The sequence below is a fragment of the Coenobita brevimanus genome, chromosome 32 (assembly GCF_032717465.1).
Source record: "Coenobita brevimanus isolate Jiangsu-jjx chromosome 32, ASM3271746v2, whole genome shotgun sequence".
Taxonomy (NCBI): domain Eukaryota; kingdom Metazoa; phylum Arthropoda; class Malacostraca; order Decapoda; family Coenobitidae; genus Coenobita; species Coenobita brevimanus.
Window position 1 is genome coordinate 2,816,081 of NC_136985.1, and position 16,972 is coordinate 2,833,052.

Genomic DNA, 16,972 nt, shown 5'->3' on the forward strand with positions numbered 1-16,972 from the left:
CTGAAGCAGCTGCTGTTTGCAGATGATACTGCACTGGTGGCTGATTCAGAGGAGAGACTGAGACAGTTGGTAGAGGAGTTTGGAAGGGTGTGTGAAAGGATGAAATTGAAAGTAAATGAGAATGAGAGTAAAGTGATGAAGTGTACGAGGTTGGTAGATGGTAGGGGGATGAATATAGCTTTGAATGGCGAGTTGCTTGAGGAGGTAGAGTGTTTTAAATATCTAGGGTCACATGTTGCTGTGGATGGAAGAATAGATGCAGAAGCGAAGTTTAGAATAAATGAAGTAGGAAAGGTGCTGGGAGGAATGAAAAAAGTGTTTAGATGTCGTTCGCTTAGAATGGATGTAAAGAGAAGGTTGTATGAGGGTGTTGTGGTACCGACTGCGTTATATGGGGCTGAAACATGGAATATGGGTGTAGCAGAGAGGAAAAGTTTGAATGTAATGGAGATGAGGTGTCTGAGGAGTATGTGTGGAGTGACGCGTATGGATCGAGTGCGAAATGATGAAGTGTGAAGAACTGGAGTTGTTCGGGACATGGCTGGTAGAGTTGAGCAGAGGGTGTTGCGATGGTTTGGGCATATGGAGAGAATGGATAATGAGCGATTGGTGAAAAAGATAACTAGATCTGATGTGAGAGGTGTAAGACTGAGAGGAAGACCACGAATAGGATGGATGGACAGTGTGAAGAGAGCGCTGGATGCGAGAGGGATGTCTGTTGAGCAAGGAAGAGTGGCTGTGCGTGACAGAAATAAATGGAGAGAAATTGTGAATGAATAAGTGATGACGCAGCCCTGAGGGGATATTCTCCCGCATTTGGTCTGATCAGCTAGTCAGGTCAGGTGCGGGTAAAGGGATGGGTCTGTTATGATGTGGCAGGGGTAAACCAGCTCTGCTGTCAGGCCCTGCAGCGGATGTCACTGATTGCATTGTGCAGTTGACCCTTGTGCGGTGTGTTGCGGTGAGGATCTGTCCGTTCTCCACTTTGGGGCTAAGATGCGAATGAATGTGTTTGAATGGATGAGTAAATGGGGAGTGTGTCGTCCTGTCTCGGCTACCCCCCTTTCCTTGGGGGAAGCAGCCTAGGTATATAGATAGATAGATAGAATATACAGGGTGAATATACAGTGTGAATATACAGGGTGAATATACAGGGTGAATATACAGGGTGAATATAAAGGGTGAATATACAGGGTGAATATACAGGGTGAATATACGGGGTGAATATACAGTACAGGGTGAATATAGAGGGTGAATATAGAGGGTGAATATAAAGGGTGAATATGCAGGGTGAATATGCAGGGTGAATATGCAGGGTGAATATGCAGGGTGAATATAAGGGTGAATATACAGGGTGAATATACAGGGTGAATATTAAGGGTTCAAGCTGACTGTGGCAAAGAGTTGAATTAATTATACTTGTAGAGGGTAAAGACTTGCATATAACTTTTTACATAGAGAGATACTTGGGAGGTGTGTGTGTGTGTGTGTGTGTGTGTGTGTGTGTGTGTGTGTGTGTGTGTGGTATTCAATAGTGTGATGTAGTGACGTATGGTTATGTGTGTGTGTGTGTGTGTGTGTGTGTGTGTGTGTGTGTGTGTGTGTGTGGTATTCAATAGTGTGATGTAGTGACGTATGGTTATGTGTGTGTGTGTGTGTGTGTGTGTGTGTGTGTGTGTGTGTGTGTGTGTGTGTGGTATTCAATAGTGTGATGTAGTGACGTATGGTTATGTGTGTGTGTGTGTGTGTGTGGTATTCAATAGTGTGATGTAGTGACGTATGGTTATGTGTGTGTGTGTGTGTGTGTGTGTGGTATTCAATAGTGTGATGTAGTGACGTATGGTTATGTGTGTGTGTGTGTGTGTGTGTGTGTGTGTGTGTGTGTGTGTGTGTGTGGTATTCAATAGTGTGATGTAGTGACGTATGGTTATGTGTGTGTGTGTGTGTGTGTGTGTGTGTGTGTGTAATTCACCGAGTCGGTCAGGATCACTTGATGGTCGTGATGGTCAGCTTTTTACCCTCCCGGAAGGGAGCTGAGAGCTCATATAGTCCGATCTAAGGGCAAGGCTGTGACCTTCACACACGCACACACCCGTCCCCTTGCTCAAGGGGGACAGTAACCACCCACTTCGTCAGTGAAACTTTTCGCAACCTGAGCGAGGCGCGAACTCCCGTCCACCAGTTGGCAAGCGAGAACGTTACCACTGCACCAGCGAGCGGTGTGTGTGTGTGTGTGTGTGTGTGGTATTCAATAGTGTGATGGTAGTGACGTATGGTTGTGTGTGTGTGTGTGTGTGTGTGTGTGTGTGTGTGGTATTCAGTAGTGGGTGATGGTAGTGACGTATGGTTGTGATGGTAGGACGTATGGTGGTGGTGGTGTTGTGTGGTGGTTGGCAGGTATGGTGGTGATGATAAGGTATGGTAATAGTGAGGTATATTTATAGTGATGACCTGTATGTTTGTGGTAGTGACGTAGGTGTTGTGGTGGTATCGTGTGGTAGTGATATGCATTGTGGTGGTGTGGTGAGGTGTGGTGGAAGTTAATCTGTGTGGTACCCTATCCAACCCATCCCATCCGAGAAATGTATTGTGGTAGCGACGTGATTATTGTGGTAGTGACGTGTGTTGTGTAGGTGTGGTAGAGCTGTGGTGGTCCCGTGTATTGTGGTGGTGTTGTGATGAGGTGTGCGTGGTAGTGAGGTATATTTGTGATGGTGTGGTGTGGTGTGGTGTGGATGTGACCTCATTATTGTGGTGGTGATGTGTCGTGTAAGTGATGTATGGCCGTGGTGGTACCGTGTATTGTGGTGGTGGTGTGGTGAGGTGTGTGTGATAGTGAGGTATATTTGTGATGGTGTGGTGTGGTGTAGATGTGACCTCATTATTGTGGTGGTGACGTGTGTTGTGTAGGCGTGGTAGGGTTGTGGTGGTACCGTGTATTGTGATGTGGTGAGTGTGGTATGGATGTGATGATGAGGTGAGGTGTAGATGTGGTGTGTTTATTTATTTGTGGTGGTGGTAGTGTGTATTGTTGTGGTGGTACCGTTTGTTGTGGTGGTACCGTGTGTTGTGGTGTGGTGAATGTGGTATGGATGTGGTTGTGTGGTGTGGTGTAGATGTGGCGTATTTCTTTATTCACTGTGGTGGTGATGTGTACAGAGGCGATGGTCTATGGTAAGTGGTCACCTTTGTCTTTCCTAATCACCTGCCACTTCACAGCTGCTCCACACACACCTGTGATGATTATTTATCTTGTATGGCACCTGCTGGCCTGGACACACACACACACACACACACACACACACACACACACACACACACACACACACACACACACACTATTAATGCAGAAACGTATAAGCATGAAGGTACTATGTGAGATGCAGTGGAATTAACAAAGACAGTAACTAAAAACAAGCAAGATGTAGGAATTCAACATGCAGACAATAAACAAAGCCTTTATTCCAGGAGCTTGCGTAAAGACAGCAATGAGGAGACTAGGGATAGCTAAAAGTCGGATGTATGCTTTAAAGAAAATACTGAAGTAACACAACGAGGATGAAACTATCAAAGAGGTGGAATTATTCTGTGATTATCTTTACAACTCATATGACAGACCTCGCATTGAAGGAAACCCAATATCTACAAACTTTCCAGCCATAACTATACAAAAGACAAAAACAACTTTGATATGAAGAGAAGTGGAGCATCTGGAGAGCATGGTATCACAATAGAGTTAATAAAAGATGCAGGAAATATTGCCTTAGGAGAAACTATCAAAACTCTACGAAATTTCTCAAAGAAGGAAAAGTCACGACAGCCTGGAAAAACGCAGTAATAATTTTAATACCTAAGACAGGAGACTTTAAAGATGTTAAACTACCAACCAATTAGCCTGTTGTCAGTTATATACAAATTATTCACAAAGATCATCACCAATAGAGTTTCAAACGTGCTAAACTCTAAGCAGACTAGGGAACAAGCAGGTTTTCAAAGTTAATTGTCAACCCTCGGCCACATATATACAATACAACAAATAACTGAAGACAGATGAGTAAAGGAAACTTTTCTGTATGGCGTTCATTGATTACGAAAAGGCCTTTGACTCGATAGAAACCACAGCGGTACTGAGTGTAATTCGTAGACAAGGTGTAGTTGAGATTTACTGTAGAATATTGGAAGACAGGAAGACTCAACAGCGACCCCAAAGCTCCACGCAAGTATTGGAAAAATCCCATTTAAAAAGACGTAAGACAGACCGGTTTTATCTGACCAACACGTTTACTGCATGTATAGGGAAGTATTTAGAAAGTTTAACCGGAGTAATAAAGGGATTAAATAGGAGACGAAAATCTTAGTCAGCTGTGATTTGCAGATAACGTCTCCTCAGTGTGTTAGGTGGACAACTGTAACAGCTGATAGAAGCCTTTGCGTTGGATTGAAGAATAAGAAAAATACTAAATTCATGTCTAATAATCATTCAAACTGAGGAAATAAGAATCCAAGATAAATTTGAAGAATTAGACTAACAAGATGGCTATATTTTACTGTGTTTTAAAATCTTCCAACAGTGGATATATTTTTCTGTAATTATTCAGTCTGTAGCTTTTCCATATCTATGTACAATCAAAATCATAACTCGTGTCGTGAACTTTGGTGAAAACATCAGCTGAAAGGCTCAAGCTCTGGTGCATCTGCTTTGTGTCATACGGAGGGTTGGTAGCACTGACATGAGTTGCTATCCGCTGCACGTGAAGAGCCTGTGATTGTCAGCGTTATTTTTGGTAACTAAGTGAAACGTAATCTGTAAATTGAGTTTTTCAGACTGTTACTTTTATTTGATATATATATGAACCGTTTCTCTTGTGTTTTCTCTCTCTCTCTCTCTCTCTCTCTCTCTCTCTCTCTCTCTCTCTCTTTTTACTGTCTCGTCAGGAACACTGCAGTTCAATTAGCTATAAAACTGTCCTGAAATCAGTCCTTCCCCTTTATTCATTAACTTTTACGTAGGTTCAGTCGATGATTATGAGGTGTGATTGCCATTACCTGTTTGAGTTATGGAAAAAAAATCAAAGTATTTTACATGAGGATAGAGTTACTGTATAATGATTATATCGAATGTTTTGTTGTGAGTGGCCCATTAAATCCCACAGGATAGGGCACGAACACATAACCCACAAGACCGCAACTGTCGCACAACTATTCGTGTGCTTCATTTTAGGTGCAGTTCACTTCTTAGTGCTGCCGTCCATCCAGAGTTGTGAGCAGGATTTTCGAAAGGGAGGGAATTTGGAAAAAAAAAAATTATAGTTTATTCATTTTCTCATTAATTTATTAATTCATTATCTAATCCTGTGTTGCCCCATTAGGAGTGTAGAAGTCGGGGCTAGGCAAGCTGATCGTGACATTTAAGATGAGTGTCCAGCCTCACTTACCCCTGAGTAGCATTACGTGAGCAATAAGCCCCAACCATTCCTTGGATGTAAACCTGCACCGGCTTTCTCCGACTGAGCGCCGTAATTACCCACTAAACTAAGTAACGCAATACGGCATACTTAGGTACTGCAACTGAAAGGGTACAAACTCAGGGTAATTTCCATACTCAGTTCTACAGATCCTTGGATGTGAAAGCAATGTTGACATCAATGGACAGAGCACCTTGGAAGTCAGGGCAGTTCAGAGAGGGTGAGTCCCTATTATATATATGGAAGGTGTTTCAGAATATCACAACCATCAGAACTTTTTAACTCTTTTTCAATTATTTTTCTATTTCATAACATTCATAACAGGATCTGAATAATTTAATCAGTTGGGTTTTTAGTATTATTTTCAATCGAACTTTTCATTCCTTCCAAATGGGGAGATTAAACCCCTAACCCCCCTAACCTCTCCTCCCCCCCCCCCATGTGCACGGCCTTGCTTCCATCGTTGTGATTATTTCGTGGTCTGAACGATGACCGCTGCCCCTTGTGTCTTCCTCCTGAAATCGCATAATCCACATTTCTGCGGTTCTGCTTATAACGAATGTTTCCACTATATGTTCAGGATTCTCTCTCTCTCTCTCTCTCTCTCTCTCTCTCTCTCTCTTTGGGGGGCGCGGTAGCACAGTGGTAGCGCGCTGGACTTGTGATCGGGGGATTGCAAGTTCGAGCCTCGCCCGGGCTGCCGTGCCGGGAGGGGTAGCTCCCTCCTGTAACCCTAGCGGGGCTATATAGTCCAATACAGGGCTTAGCTCGGGGGAACTCCATTTCTCCCATTTCTCTCTCTCTCTCTCTCTCTCTCTCTCTCTAAATCATGTCCTTTCTCATCTCCCTACCAGTTGGATGTATATTGCTAGTTTCCTTCTCCACACCAAGGTATATACTTGGTCTGCTTGACATTTTGTGGTAAGGTGCAAGATGTAACGGCCAGGCAGTCCTCGCCTGGCCGAATATGGTTCACATTTCGCCCCTCCGACACAGCAGTTTTTACAAATCGATGTTAAGTCCTCGGAATGTCCTGGGTTCACTTGTACCGTCATGCCATCAACAGCAGATATGAAGCCTGAGGAAGTAAGACAGGCCAATCCCCAGTATGTATCTGTGGTAGAGCTGCCGTAATGTTTCACGTGCTTCACTTAGTCTTGGAACAAAACAGAGACACGACCTTTGTCTTTGTACTTAAGAAAAGGTTCATTTAAAGACTGATATATTTGAACTTCTATTATGCAAGTACTTGTGAATACATATTGTAATTCGAATATTTAGAACCACAACAAATCTCTTACAATATAATATCTATCCTTAAAGTCTTCAGGTATTCCCCATATACATATATGGTTTTGATATAATATCAGCTTCATAGGTGGAGAGGGGGAGAGGGAGGGGGAGACCAAGGATGAGATGAAGGGATAGAGTGGAGAGATGTATGGGAGTGGGGGTGTAAGTTGGAGGAGGGCAGCGAAATGGCAAGGGACAGGGGGACATGGAGGCTATTTGTTTGTGGCCTCCTCTTTACGGGATTAAGGCGTCTGGTTATAGATAGATAGATGGATGGAACTATATATACTGATACACTGTTCATGAATAATAATGTTATCAATTGCATGGTGAGTGGCCCTTTTGCACTCGATAAACATGTCCCTGAGTCTTCATGATAAGGATAAGTCTATGGCCTGTATTCCCCTCGGTTAAGGAAGCTCCCTAACACCTTTCTCTAAGCGATTTATTACACCTAACTGTCTTCTGTGTTATATCTTTCCAACACCTTTTTCCAAGAGATTTATTCATCTGACTGTCCTCTTCTGTGTTACATGAGTCAATGGCCTGTATTCCCATCGGTTAAGGAAGCTTCCTAACACCTTCCCCTAAGCTATTTATTTTATTACACCTAACTGTCTTCTGTGTTACATAAATCCTTCCAACACCTTCTCCCAAGAGATTTATTACATCTGACTGTCCTCTTCCGTGTCACACAAATCCTTCCCAGAATCGCCATATTCTGCTTAAATAACGCACTAAAAGATATTAACAACCCATATCCATAACAAATCGCAAAGGAAGAGGTGTTAGGGAACTTCCTCACCTGGCAAGAATACGAGCCTAAGTCTTACTTGTGAAGTATAATTTTTGTGGAACATTTTAAGTCGGTTGTGATCCGGTGTTACGTTGGTCTAATAAGCTGATGGTTTTTACTGTTGGTAGGAATATATACGTTTGTGTTGCATGGTGATTCGGAGTTGGGTAGGGGAGACTGTGTTGTGCATCAGTTTTGCCGTTGTGTTGCGTTGGTGTGGGAGTCACTGATTGTGTTGGTGTTACATACATACATAAGTGTCTTGGTGTTGCGTTGGTGTGGAAGTCTAGGGGTGGTGTTGTGGTGTTGCATGTATACGTAAGTGACCTGGTGTTGCGTTGGTGTGGAAGTCCAGGGGTCGTGATAGTGGTGATAGATACGTATGTCAACCATGTCTGGTGCTAATCTAGGAAGTAAATCAGGATAAAGAGGTGTCTGTGTCAGTTTTATGTAGCAGTTCAGAGAGGTGTTGGCAGTGGTGATAATTCTAAGTCAGAGCCCTGTGTTGTGTGGGTTTTTGAAGATTCGGGGTTGTGGTGGGAATGATGTTTTTATTTTCGTCAGTCAAGTCCTGGTTTTATGTTCGTCTGGGAAGGAGGTGAGACGTCGATTTGGTGGTTTTAAGTATAACATCAGCCAAGTCTAGGTGATACACTGTTATGGTAGGGAAGTGAGTATTGGAAGTGTTTATATTATCAACCAACCAAGCAACCCCAGTGTAGTGCTGATTGGGAAGGGGATGAGAGGTCGAGATGGCAGTGATAATTTTATACACCAGTCCTGTCCAAAGTCACCATACTCTGCACAAATAACGTACAGGATATTACCTACCCACGTCCATAACAAATCGCTAAGGAAGAGGTATTAGGGAGCTTCCTCACCTGACTAGAATAAGAACTTAAATCATATTCTTGGTGTCTTAAGCTGACGGTTCATGTAAGTGTTTTGAGCAGGTCTGGCAGGGATGTGGATTCAAGTGGCAGGAATATATTGTCTTTCTGGCGCCGGGGTTGTGTTAGTCTAGGAGAGGGTAAAGTGTCCCTGTTTGGATCGGTTATGGAACTCCCTAACACCTATCCCTAACCGATTTATTTTTGTATGTGTCTGGGTAATATCAATTTGTATGTTATGCTGAGTATGGTGGTATTTGAATGATTTAAATAACACATTAGATTAAGGAGTAATAAGCAAAGTAAATCGCATAGGAAGAGGTGTTAGTGAGCTTCCTTAATTGAAGACTATACAGGTCAAGGGGTCATGGAGATAGAGCCACAGTATGCCCGTATAAACCTTGGCGTTGCACAGGTCAATACATCCTCGTTTTTGTGAAGGGCAAAGGTGGTGGTGGTGGTGACAGTTTTACACGTCAATCAGGCCCCAGTGTTGGATTAGTGGTGGATGGCAGTGGAAGGTCGTGTTGGTCGTGGTGCTGAGGAGAGGACCTTTCCGCCTCCAGCCTCTTGTACCTGGTCTTGAAGAACGCAATGAAGGAAGTCGCCACCACACTCACTATGCTCATCACCACCATTAGCGACACTGCCAGAGAAATGAGAAATAGTGTTAGTTAAAGGTTGAATGAAGAAGTGAAGGAACGTTGTGGGGTGGATGTGGATGTGATTGAGAAAATTAGGAGAAATACACTGAGGTGGTTTGGACATGCGGAGAGAATGGAGAGTGAGAGACTGACGAGGAGAGTGTATGTGAGTGAAGTGGAGGGAGGGAGAGGGAAAGGGAGACCGAGGATGAGGTGGAGGGATGGAGTTGAGAGGTATATGAGGGAGGGAGGAGCATGTGGAGTGACATGGAGGGACAGGTTGACGAATGAAGAAGTGAAGGAACCTTGTGGTGTGAATGTGGATGTGATAGAGAGAATTAGGAGAAATACACTGAGGTATTTCTCCTAATGAAAGACTGACCAGAATGAAAGACTGACCAAGAGTGTGTATGTAGGTGAAGTGGAGGGAGGGAGAGGGAGGGTTAGACCAAGGATGAGGTGAAGGGAAGGAGTTGAGAGGTATATGAGGGAGGGGGGACTGAGCTGGGGGGGAGGGCAGTCATATGGTGGGTGACAGAGCGACATGGAGGCGCTTTGTCTGCAGCCACCCTTTTGCGGGATTAGGGCGTCGAGCTATAGATAGATAGATAGATATAAAAGTTAAAGGAGACTTTGTTTATATTATCATTAGTATCACTTATATGTTAACATTTTTTTCTGCAATGTGGGTATTAGCATCCTTTTCAGGTTCACTTGGAGACCCTTAGTATATGCCAGTTTGGTGAGGGTGTCAGTTAGCCTGTATGTTGCATTGCTACTCTAACCTGTAACAGAATTAATACAGAAATTGTGCAGAGAAATACCTGTGTAGTCTAACCTGTAACAGAATTAATACAGAAACTGGGACGACAAATACCTGTGTAGCCTAACCAGTAAGAGAATTAATACAGAAATTGTGCATAGAAATACCTGTGTAGTCAAAGGTGTAACAGAATTAATACAGAAATTTGGACTACAAAGACCCGTGTAGTCCAAGATGTAACAGAATTGATACAGAAACAGACTACAAATACTCGTGTAGCCTAACCTGTAAGAGAATTGATAAAGAAATTGTGCAAAGAAATACCTGTGTAGTCTAACCTGTAACAGAATTAATACAGAAACTGGGACTACAAATACCCACGTAGTCTAAGCTGTAGCAGAATTAATATAGAAATTGTGCAAAGAAATACCTGTGTAGTCTCTGGGCTCTAGGTCGGTGTCCAGACCAGCAGTGCAGACCTGAATATCGTCATAGCGAGGACTGAGACCACGGGACAGTTGCGTCACTATGGTTATCATTATTACGCCTTGGATCTGGGCTGTTTGAAAAAAAGAAAAAAAAGATTAATTCACTATAGTCGCGGCGCAGGACTCTGAGGTTGTTATTATCGTACCCTGGCAACCTACCATTCAAAAGTGCGTCCGATTTCGTGTATAATATGAGACGCAAGTGATTCGTGTATAATATGTTGGTGTATAATATGTTGGTGTATAATAATATTCGTGTATAATATATTCGTGCATAATAATATGATTCGTGTATAATATGATACGAAATCGGGCGCACTTTTGAATGGTAGGTTGCCAGGGTACGATAATGACAACCTCAGAGTCGTGCGGCGCGAATATAATGGGTAATATTATAACAAGAGACGCTGTGAAAGAAGTGAGTGTTAGAGCTTTAAGCTGTTGGATAGTGCAGTGGAGTAAGCTGTTGGATAGTGCAGTAGGGTAAGCTGTTGGATAGTGCAGTGGAGTAAGCTGTTGGATAGTGCAGTAGGGTAAGCTGTTGGACAGTGCAGTAGGGTAAGCTGTTGGATAGTGCAGTAGGGTAAGCTGTTGGATAGTGCAGTAGGGTAAGCTGTTGGATAGTGCAGTAGGGTAAGCTGTTGGATAGTGCAGTAGGGTAAGCTGTTGGATAGTGCAGTAGGGTAAGCTGTTGGATAGTGCAGTAGGGTAAGCTGTTGGATAGTGCAGTAGGGTAAGCTGTTGGATAGTGCAGTAGGGTAAGCTGTTGGATAGTGCAGTAGGGTAAGCTGTTGGATAGTGCAGTAGGGTAAGCTGTTGGATAGTGCAGTAGGGTATGTATATAGAGTTTGTATAATATTTCTAACCAACAATAAAGACAATAATACTTCTGACCAGCAATAAAGATGAAGGCTGTGCTGATACTCTCCTCCACAGGGAACGTTGTCTCCACTGCCAGCTCCAGTCCTACAGGGTACGCTCCCACCCCGAAAAACCCAAACATGGCTGCACTCCACGCCACTGCTACAGGTTGACTGGGTACCAGGAACAGCTGTGGGTTGGGAGAGGTTAGGCTAGGCTGGGTTAGAATGAGCTAGGGTAGGTTAAGCTGGCTGGTTTAGGATGAGTTAGGGTTGGTTTGGTTTGTGAAGGATTTGGGATAGGTTAGGTTTGGTTAGTCAAAGTTAGCCTGGGTTAGAGTGAGTTAGGATAGGTTAAGTTGGCTGGTTTAGACCCGCTGACATGTCATAAAAACACCCCCGCTAATATCAATACGCCAGTCTTGTATGAGACAGCCCTAGCATGTATTCAATATGGACGGTTAGCGGAGAAATGGTGACATGTGGAGATGTAGAAGGACTACTGGGCCTTGGGGATATGTCGTGGGCGTAGGCCTTGAAGCCTTTGCCCAGAGTCGGACACATTAAAAAAAATGGTTTGGTTTGTAAGGGATGCGTTGTGATAGGTCAGGTTGGTTAGTCAAAGCTAGGCTGGGTTGGAATAAGTTGGGATGGGCTCTACTGGGCTATACTTTAGTTTGGGTTAGAAATACTTCCTTTTAAATCTACTATTGTCTACACAGCCAGCTCCAGCCTAACTGCAAAGGCCCTCAGAACAAAGCACTCTAATCCTGCTATACTTCTGCTGCTAAGATGGGTTCGTTGGCCACCAAGAACATTTGTTACTTGCATGTTAGTTTAGTTAGGTTTAGCTTGTGGCAGTTTGTGTTGACCTATTGATCATACCAATTTTTTAAGAAGATGAACAGAGAAAGGAAAAACAAATTAAAATAAAGCTTCCATACTCCAAAACAGGTGTCCTCCATTGATAATAAATCTGTGATAGTTGGAGACTGACCCACTGTAGGCTGAAGTCTGGGGGGAAATTATTCTGAGGAAGACCAGTTTGATTTGCTGTAATAACTAAGTCGACAGGAGTTTAGGTATAGTTTTGCTTTAGTGTGACGAGGCAGGAAACGACTGACAACGATACTACATGATAAACACAATATTTTACACAAGGCATAGACAAGTGTTTTGAGTCGATGAACTGAATTATGATTTTGGTATAGATTCAAGGACCACTTCTCTTTACTTTGATTCTGAAGATATTTTTTACTGTTAAATATATATATCTTTTAAATTAATTTTTGTCAGATTTGGCATATATATTATAAATTAAAATATTCGTTTACAAATAATGCTACGTGTTGGTGATTATCGAACATTGATTTACTGAACATTTATATTTATACTTTATTGGGCTGCAGAAAGAATATCCTAGTTTTATAAAATTGTTATAGAAAGGTACACAATGATCAGTTTTTTATCCACAATTCATACAAAATGTATTAATGATTGACAATGTATTTCACATCCACTATTCTTCTTCTTACTATTACTACTACTACTACTACTATTTTTTTTTTTTTCTAAAAATCACCTCCATCCATTGGTGAATTATATTGTGAAGATCAAAACCAACCTTGCTAATACAGTTCACCATTTGGAGTTGTAATGTGAAGGTTAACACTAACCCTCATATTACAATCCTTTGGCCCCAAGCACGCCAACGGCTGTGGTTACCAAACATCTACTATTACTATTATTATTATTTTTTTTTTTTTATTGATATTACATTGTAAATAAAGACATTAAACTATTGGAGTCTCTGGTCTATGTGACTCTCGACCACTGTAGCTTCGTAATCCATACCCGCCAGAGAGACAGGCCTGAGGGCTGATGATCTTGTGCCCCTGAGACATAGCAGAGCAGACCTCACGAGGGAGATTGAGAGCCGACATCTCATCCAGGCCATAACAGAACTCTGCAGTTGACGTTTCTTCTCAGAAAGAACCTCTGCCGGTCTCGAATAGAATCTCACTGCCTCTGGACCCATCCCACCTGATGTCGTGAACATGAGGGGAGTGAATCGACCGTGGTGCACATGTTGGATCCTTTCTTGATAATTTCTATTTTTTTCTTGTTCATTCCTCTTGTGTGCAGCTTCGAGAGAGAGTTCACGATGACATGCTGCCATGGGATCGAATATCCTAATGTCGAAGAACGCCCTCTGCCCACGTGTCCAGAAACCTCGAGCACTGACATCCACTCTTGCATCAAGTGATGTGTTTGCTGTTCTGTGGGTGAAGTGCTCGCCGTCCAGGGGTAGCAGAGCTGGCTCAATCGTGATATCATGGCATATTTCCTGCAGCATTTTGGCAGTGAGGTCGCGTACTTCATCGTGTCAGATGCAAACAAAGCCTCCCTTCTTGCATACCATTGCATGGTTTGCATCAAAGGCAGTGCCACAGGCACAGTGTTGAGGTAGGTTCTCTATTGGCCACCCATATCTCAAGGCTATGGCGTCAATAAATTCTTGTTTGTTGAAGTGGAAGCCTTTTGCCTTGAGAGGCAGGGTTGTCAGCCAGTTCGATGCCCCAACCTCCTGTGCAATTTCAACTCTTCTGCACTGGTCTGGTGTTAGATGTTCGATTATGTGCTGCAGCTGGTCTTTTTGTCTTGCTTCACGCTCCTTGCTTATCTGTGTCTACTACTACTACTACTACTACCACCATTACTGCTGCTGCTGCTGCTACAACAACAACAACAACAACAACAACAACAACAACAACAACAATCAATCAATCAATCATTTCCTGTGGCACCCCACGGGATGCATAGGGCCTCAATGAGCTCTCTCCACCAATATTTGTCTCTTGCCATCTCCTTCAGGTCCCACCAGCACCCCTCTCCTGCTTCTTTTTTCATTGTCCTCAACCAGGTTTCCCTCGGCCTACCTCTACTTCTTCTTCCTCTAGCAGTCCACTCTGGCACATCCTGTATTAAACTACCTTCTTTTCTGTATATGTGCCCCAGCCACTTCCAGCGAGACAGTCTCACATATTCATTAACTGGTTCCACTCTCGTAATATCCCTTACTCTTGCATTTGTAACTTTGTCTTGCCACTTTACCCCAAGAATCCTTCTCAGTATTTTATTCTTAAATCCTAATACTTTCTGATCTATTGCAATTGTACTGTACCATGACTCATGCCCGTAAATTAAAATTGGTCTAACCATGGACTTGTAAATTTTCACTTTAGTATGTACCGAAAGCATATTATTATTCCAAACAGATTTCAACATTCCAACAGCTCGCCAAGCCTGTCTAATCCTCTCCTCAATTTCATTGTTTAATGATCCATTAGATGATACAATCGTTCCCAGATATTTAAAGTTTTCTACATTCTTCACCACATTATTCCCAATTACACAATCGATTTGGTTCTCCACGTTCATATTAATAATTTCAGTCTTTCCACAATTTATTACCAATCCCACTTTTTCTCCTTCCTCCACCAGACAATCAAGCACCCTCTGCATCTCGTAAATACTTCCGCAAATCAGTACAATATCATCAGCATAGTCCAAATCCATCAGCTTCTTATTTTCTTTCCAGTTAAATCCTGCACATGTTTTCCTTACAACCTTTTTCATAACATAATCCATAACCAAAACAAACAACAATGGCGAAAGAACTCCTCCTTGAATCACTCCTGACCTAACTTGAAATGGATCACTCAAAAAGTACCTTCATGCAGGCTTCTAATAATATTTACAAACTTTTCTGGTATACCATAGAATCTCATAATTTTCAACATAGCTCCACGTGAAACACTATCAAACGCCTTTTCAAAATCCACAAAACACATACTAAGTGGCATTTTCATCTCATTAGCTTGTTGCATTAGATGCCTTACAGTAAAAATCTGATCATTACAACCTCGACCCTTTCTAAATCCCACTTGTTCTTCTCTTAAAATTTTATCAATTACTGGCTCTATTCTGTTCAACAAGATTTTGGAAAAGACTTTTGCAACTACAGGTGTCAAAGTTATCCCCCTCCAATTGCCACACACACTTAAATCTCCCTTTTCTGGTGTTTTATAATCACTCCATTTTTGCACTCTTCTGGAATTCCACCATTATCCCAAGCCACATTAAAAAGTTTCAAAAGCGCATTCATCAACTCGTCATTTTCCACCTTAAGCATTTCAGGGAATATTCCATCCTCTCCTGGGGCCTTAAAATTCTTTTAACTCCTTTATAGATTTTGCTACCTCTTCCAAAGTTATATCCCCTGTTTCTATCTGCAAATCTCTCTCGACTGGCAAAATGTCCTCTTCAGCTGGGATTGGTCTATTTAGAACAGATTCAAAGTGCTCTTTCCACCTTCCTCTTATATTCAAATCTTTAGTCATCAAATTACCATTTCTATCTCGTACAGGTATTTCCTTCCTTCTCTTTTCAGTCCCAGTTAACTCCTTTATGGCCTGATACGCTGCTCTTGTGCTCTGCCCGTCATTTTTACTTAATTTAATTTCTGTCTCTGTCGCCTTTTCATCATATAGCCTCCTCTTATCACGTCTAACGAGTCTTTTTACTTCAGAATGTAAACTCCAGTACTTTGTTCTAAGTACTTCAACTACCTGGCCATCAACATGTTGTTCTTCACTTCTTAACTTACCCTCTTTCCTTTTCTGAATTGCATTCCTTGTTTCATCTGACATCCACTTTTTCCTTCTCGCTATACACAACTATTACTACTGCTACTACTACTACTACTACTACTATTTTCTTTTTTATTAGTCACATTGGCGTGGATGCCTGTTACATGGCAGACAAAGCCTGAAGCAATGTTTCATCACACATACGTGCTGCAAAACAGGGTAGTCTTCTTCCTTGCAGCTGGCGGTAGGTTTGGGTGTTTATCACGTGGGAATTTTTATCTTGAAATATATTTTGTATTTTCAATAGATTAAAAAATATAAGCACATATTCAGCGTTAAATTTAGTGCTCATCATACCAAATGTATTTTTTTTTTTTTTTTATGCAAGGAAGAAGGAACCAAATGCCAGATGCCTGCAAGATTGTTCCCTTCAAGAAAAAACAAAAGCAAGATAACAGAGCAAAATTCAAGATCCACTCATTTCCAGATGCCTGGATACACTGCGTTTGAAACTCTGGAGGTCACAGGCAGTAGGAAATACAGATAGAGGAAGACAGTTCCAGAGCTGCCCTTTGGCATACATGATACCTCAAAGTACCTGTTATGGGATGTCAATAACAAAAAGTTGTGTTGCTCGCACTTGGTGGTAGCTATCTGTTTCTATCAATAACCAGAAGCCAGAATTCCTTAAGTGGTGGCCATTTGTCTTTGAGTTAGTTGTTTTACTGGGAGGGGCACTAACCCTCCACCAACCCACTTGTTAACACGTAGGGAACACGTATGGATTACGTATAATAGCTGTCGGCCAAAATCATGTAGTTACCACATGGCTTGGCGGGACGCACGGAGGATGCACACAGGCAACAGGCTGCCTGTGTGTCTTTTACAGAAACAAAAAATTGTCATGTTTTTACTGATACTTAAACATAAAGTGCAATACATTTTTTTTTCTACTGTGACTGTCAATGATTTATAATATTTAAACGTTTTCCTGTAAATTAATTTAAGCTACAAAGGGAATGTCGAGAACTAAACAGTTACATGAAGAAAGTAAGGTTATGAGCATATGATTTTTTTTTTCTTTTTGCTTTTCAGAGCCTTCAGAAAGCACAGATAGCGGG

General features: G+C 42.2%; 1 protein-coding gene across 1 annotated transcript in view; it reads right to left on the reverse strand.

Annotated features, from left to right (window-relative positions):
- Nucleotides 1-8,920: 8,920 nt before the first annotated feature.
- LOC145395647 (solute carrier family 49 member A3-like) overlaps nt 8,921-16,972 on the reverse strand; it is a 63,266-nt gene continuing 55,214 nt past the window's right edge. The window contains exons 11-13 of the mRNA XM_080269216.1: nt 11,234-11,390; nt 10,282-10,410; nt 8,921-9,090 (exon numbers count right to left, since the gene is read on the reverse strand). Coding sequence (XP_080125342.1) covers nt 8,921-9,090; nt 10,282-10,410; nt 11,234-11,390 — 456 coding nt within the window. The remainder of the gene's footprint in view (nt 9,091-10,281; nt 10,411-11,233; nt 11,391-16,972) is intronic.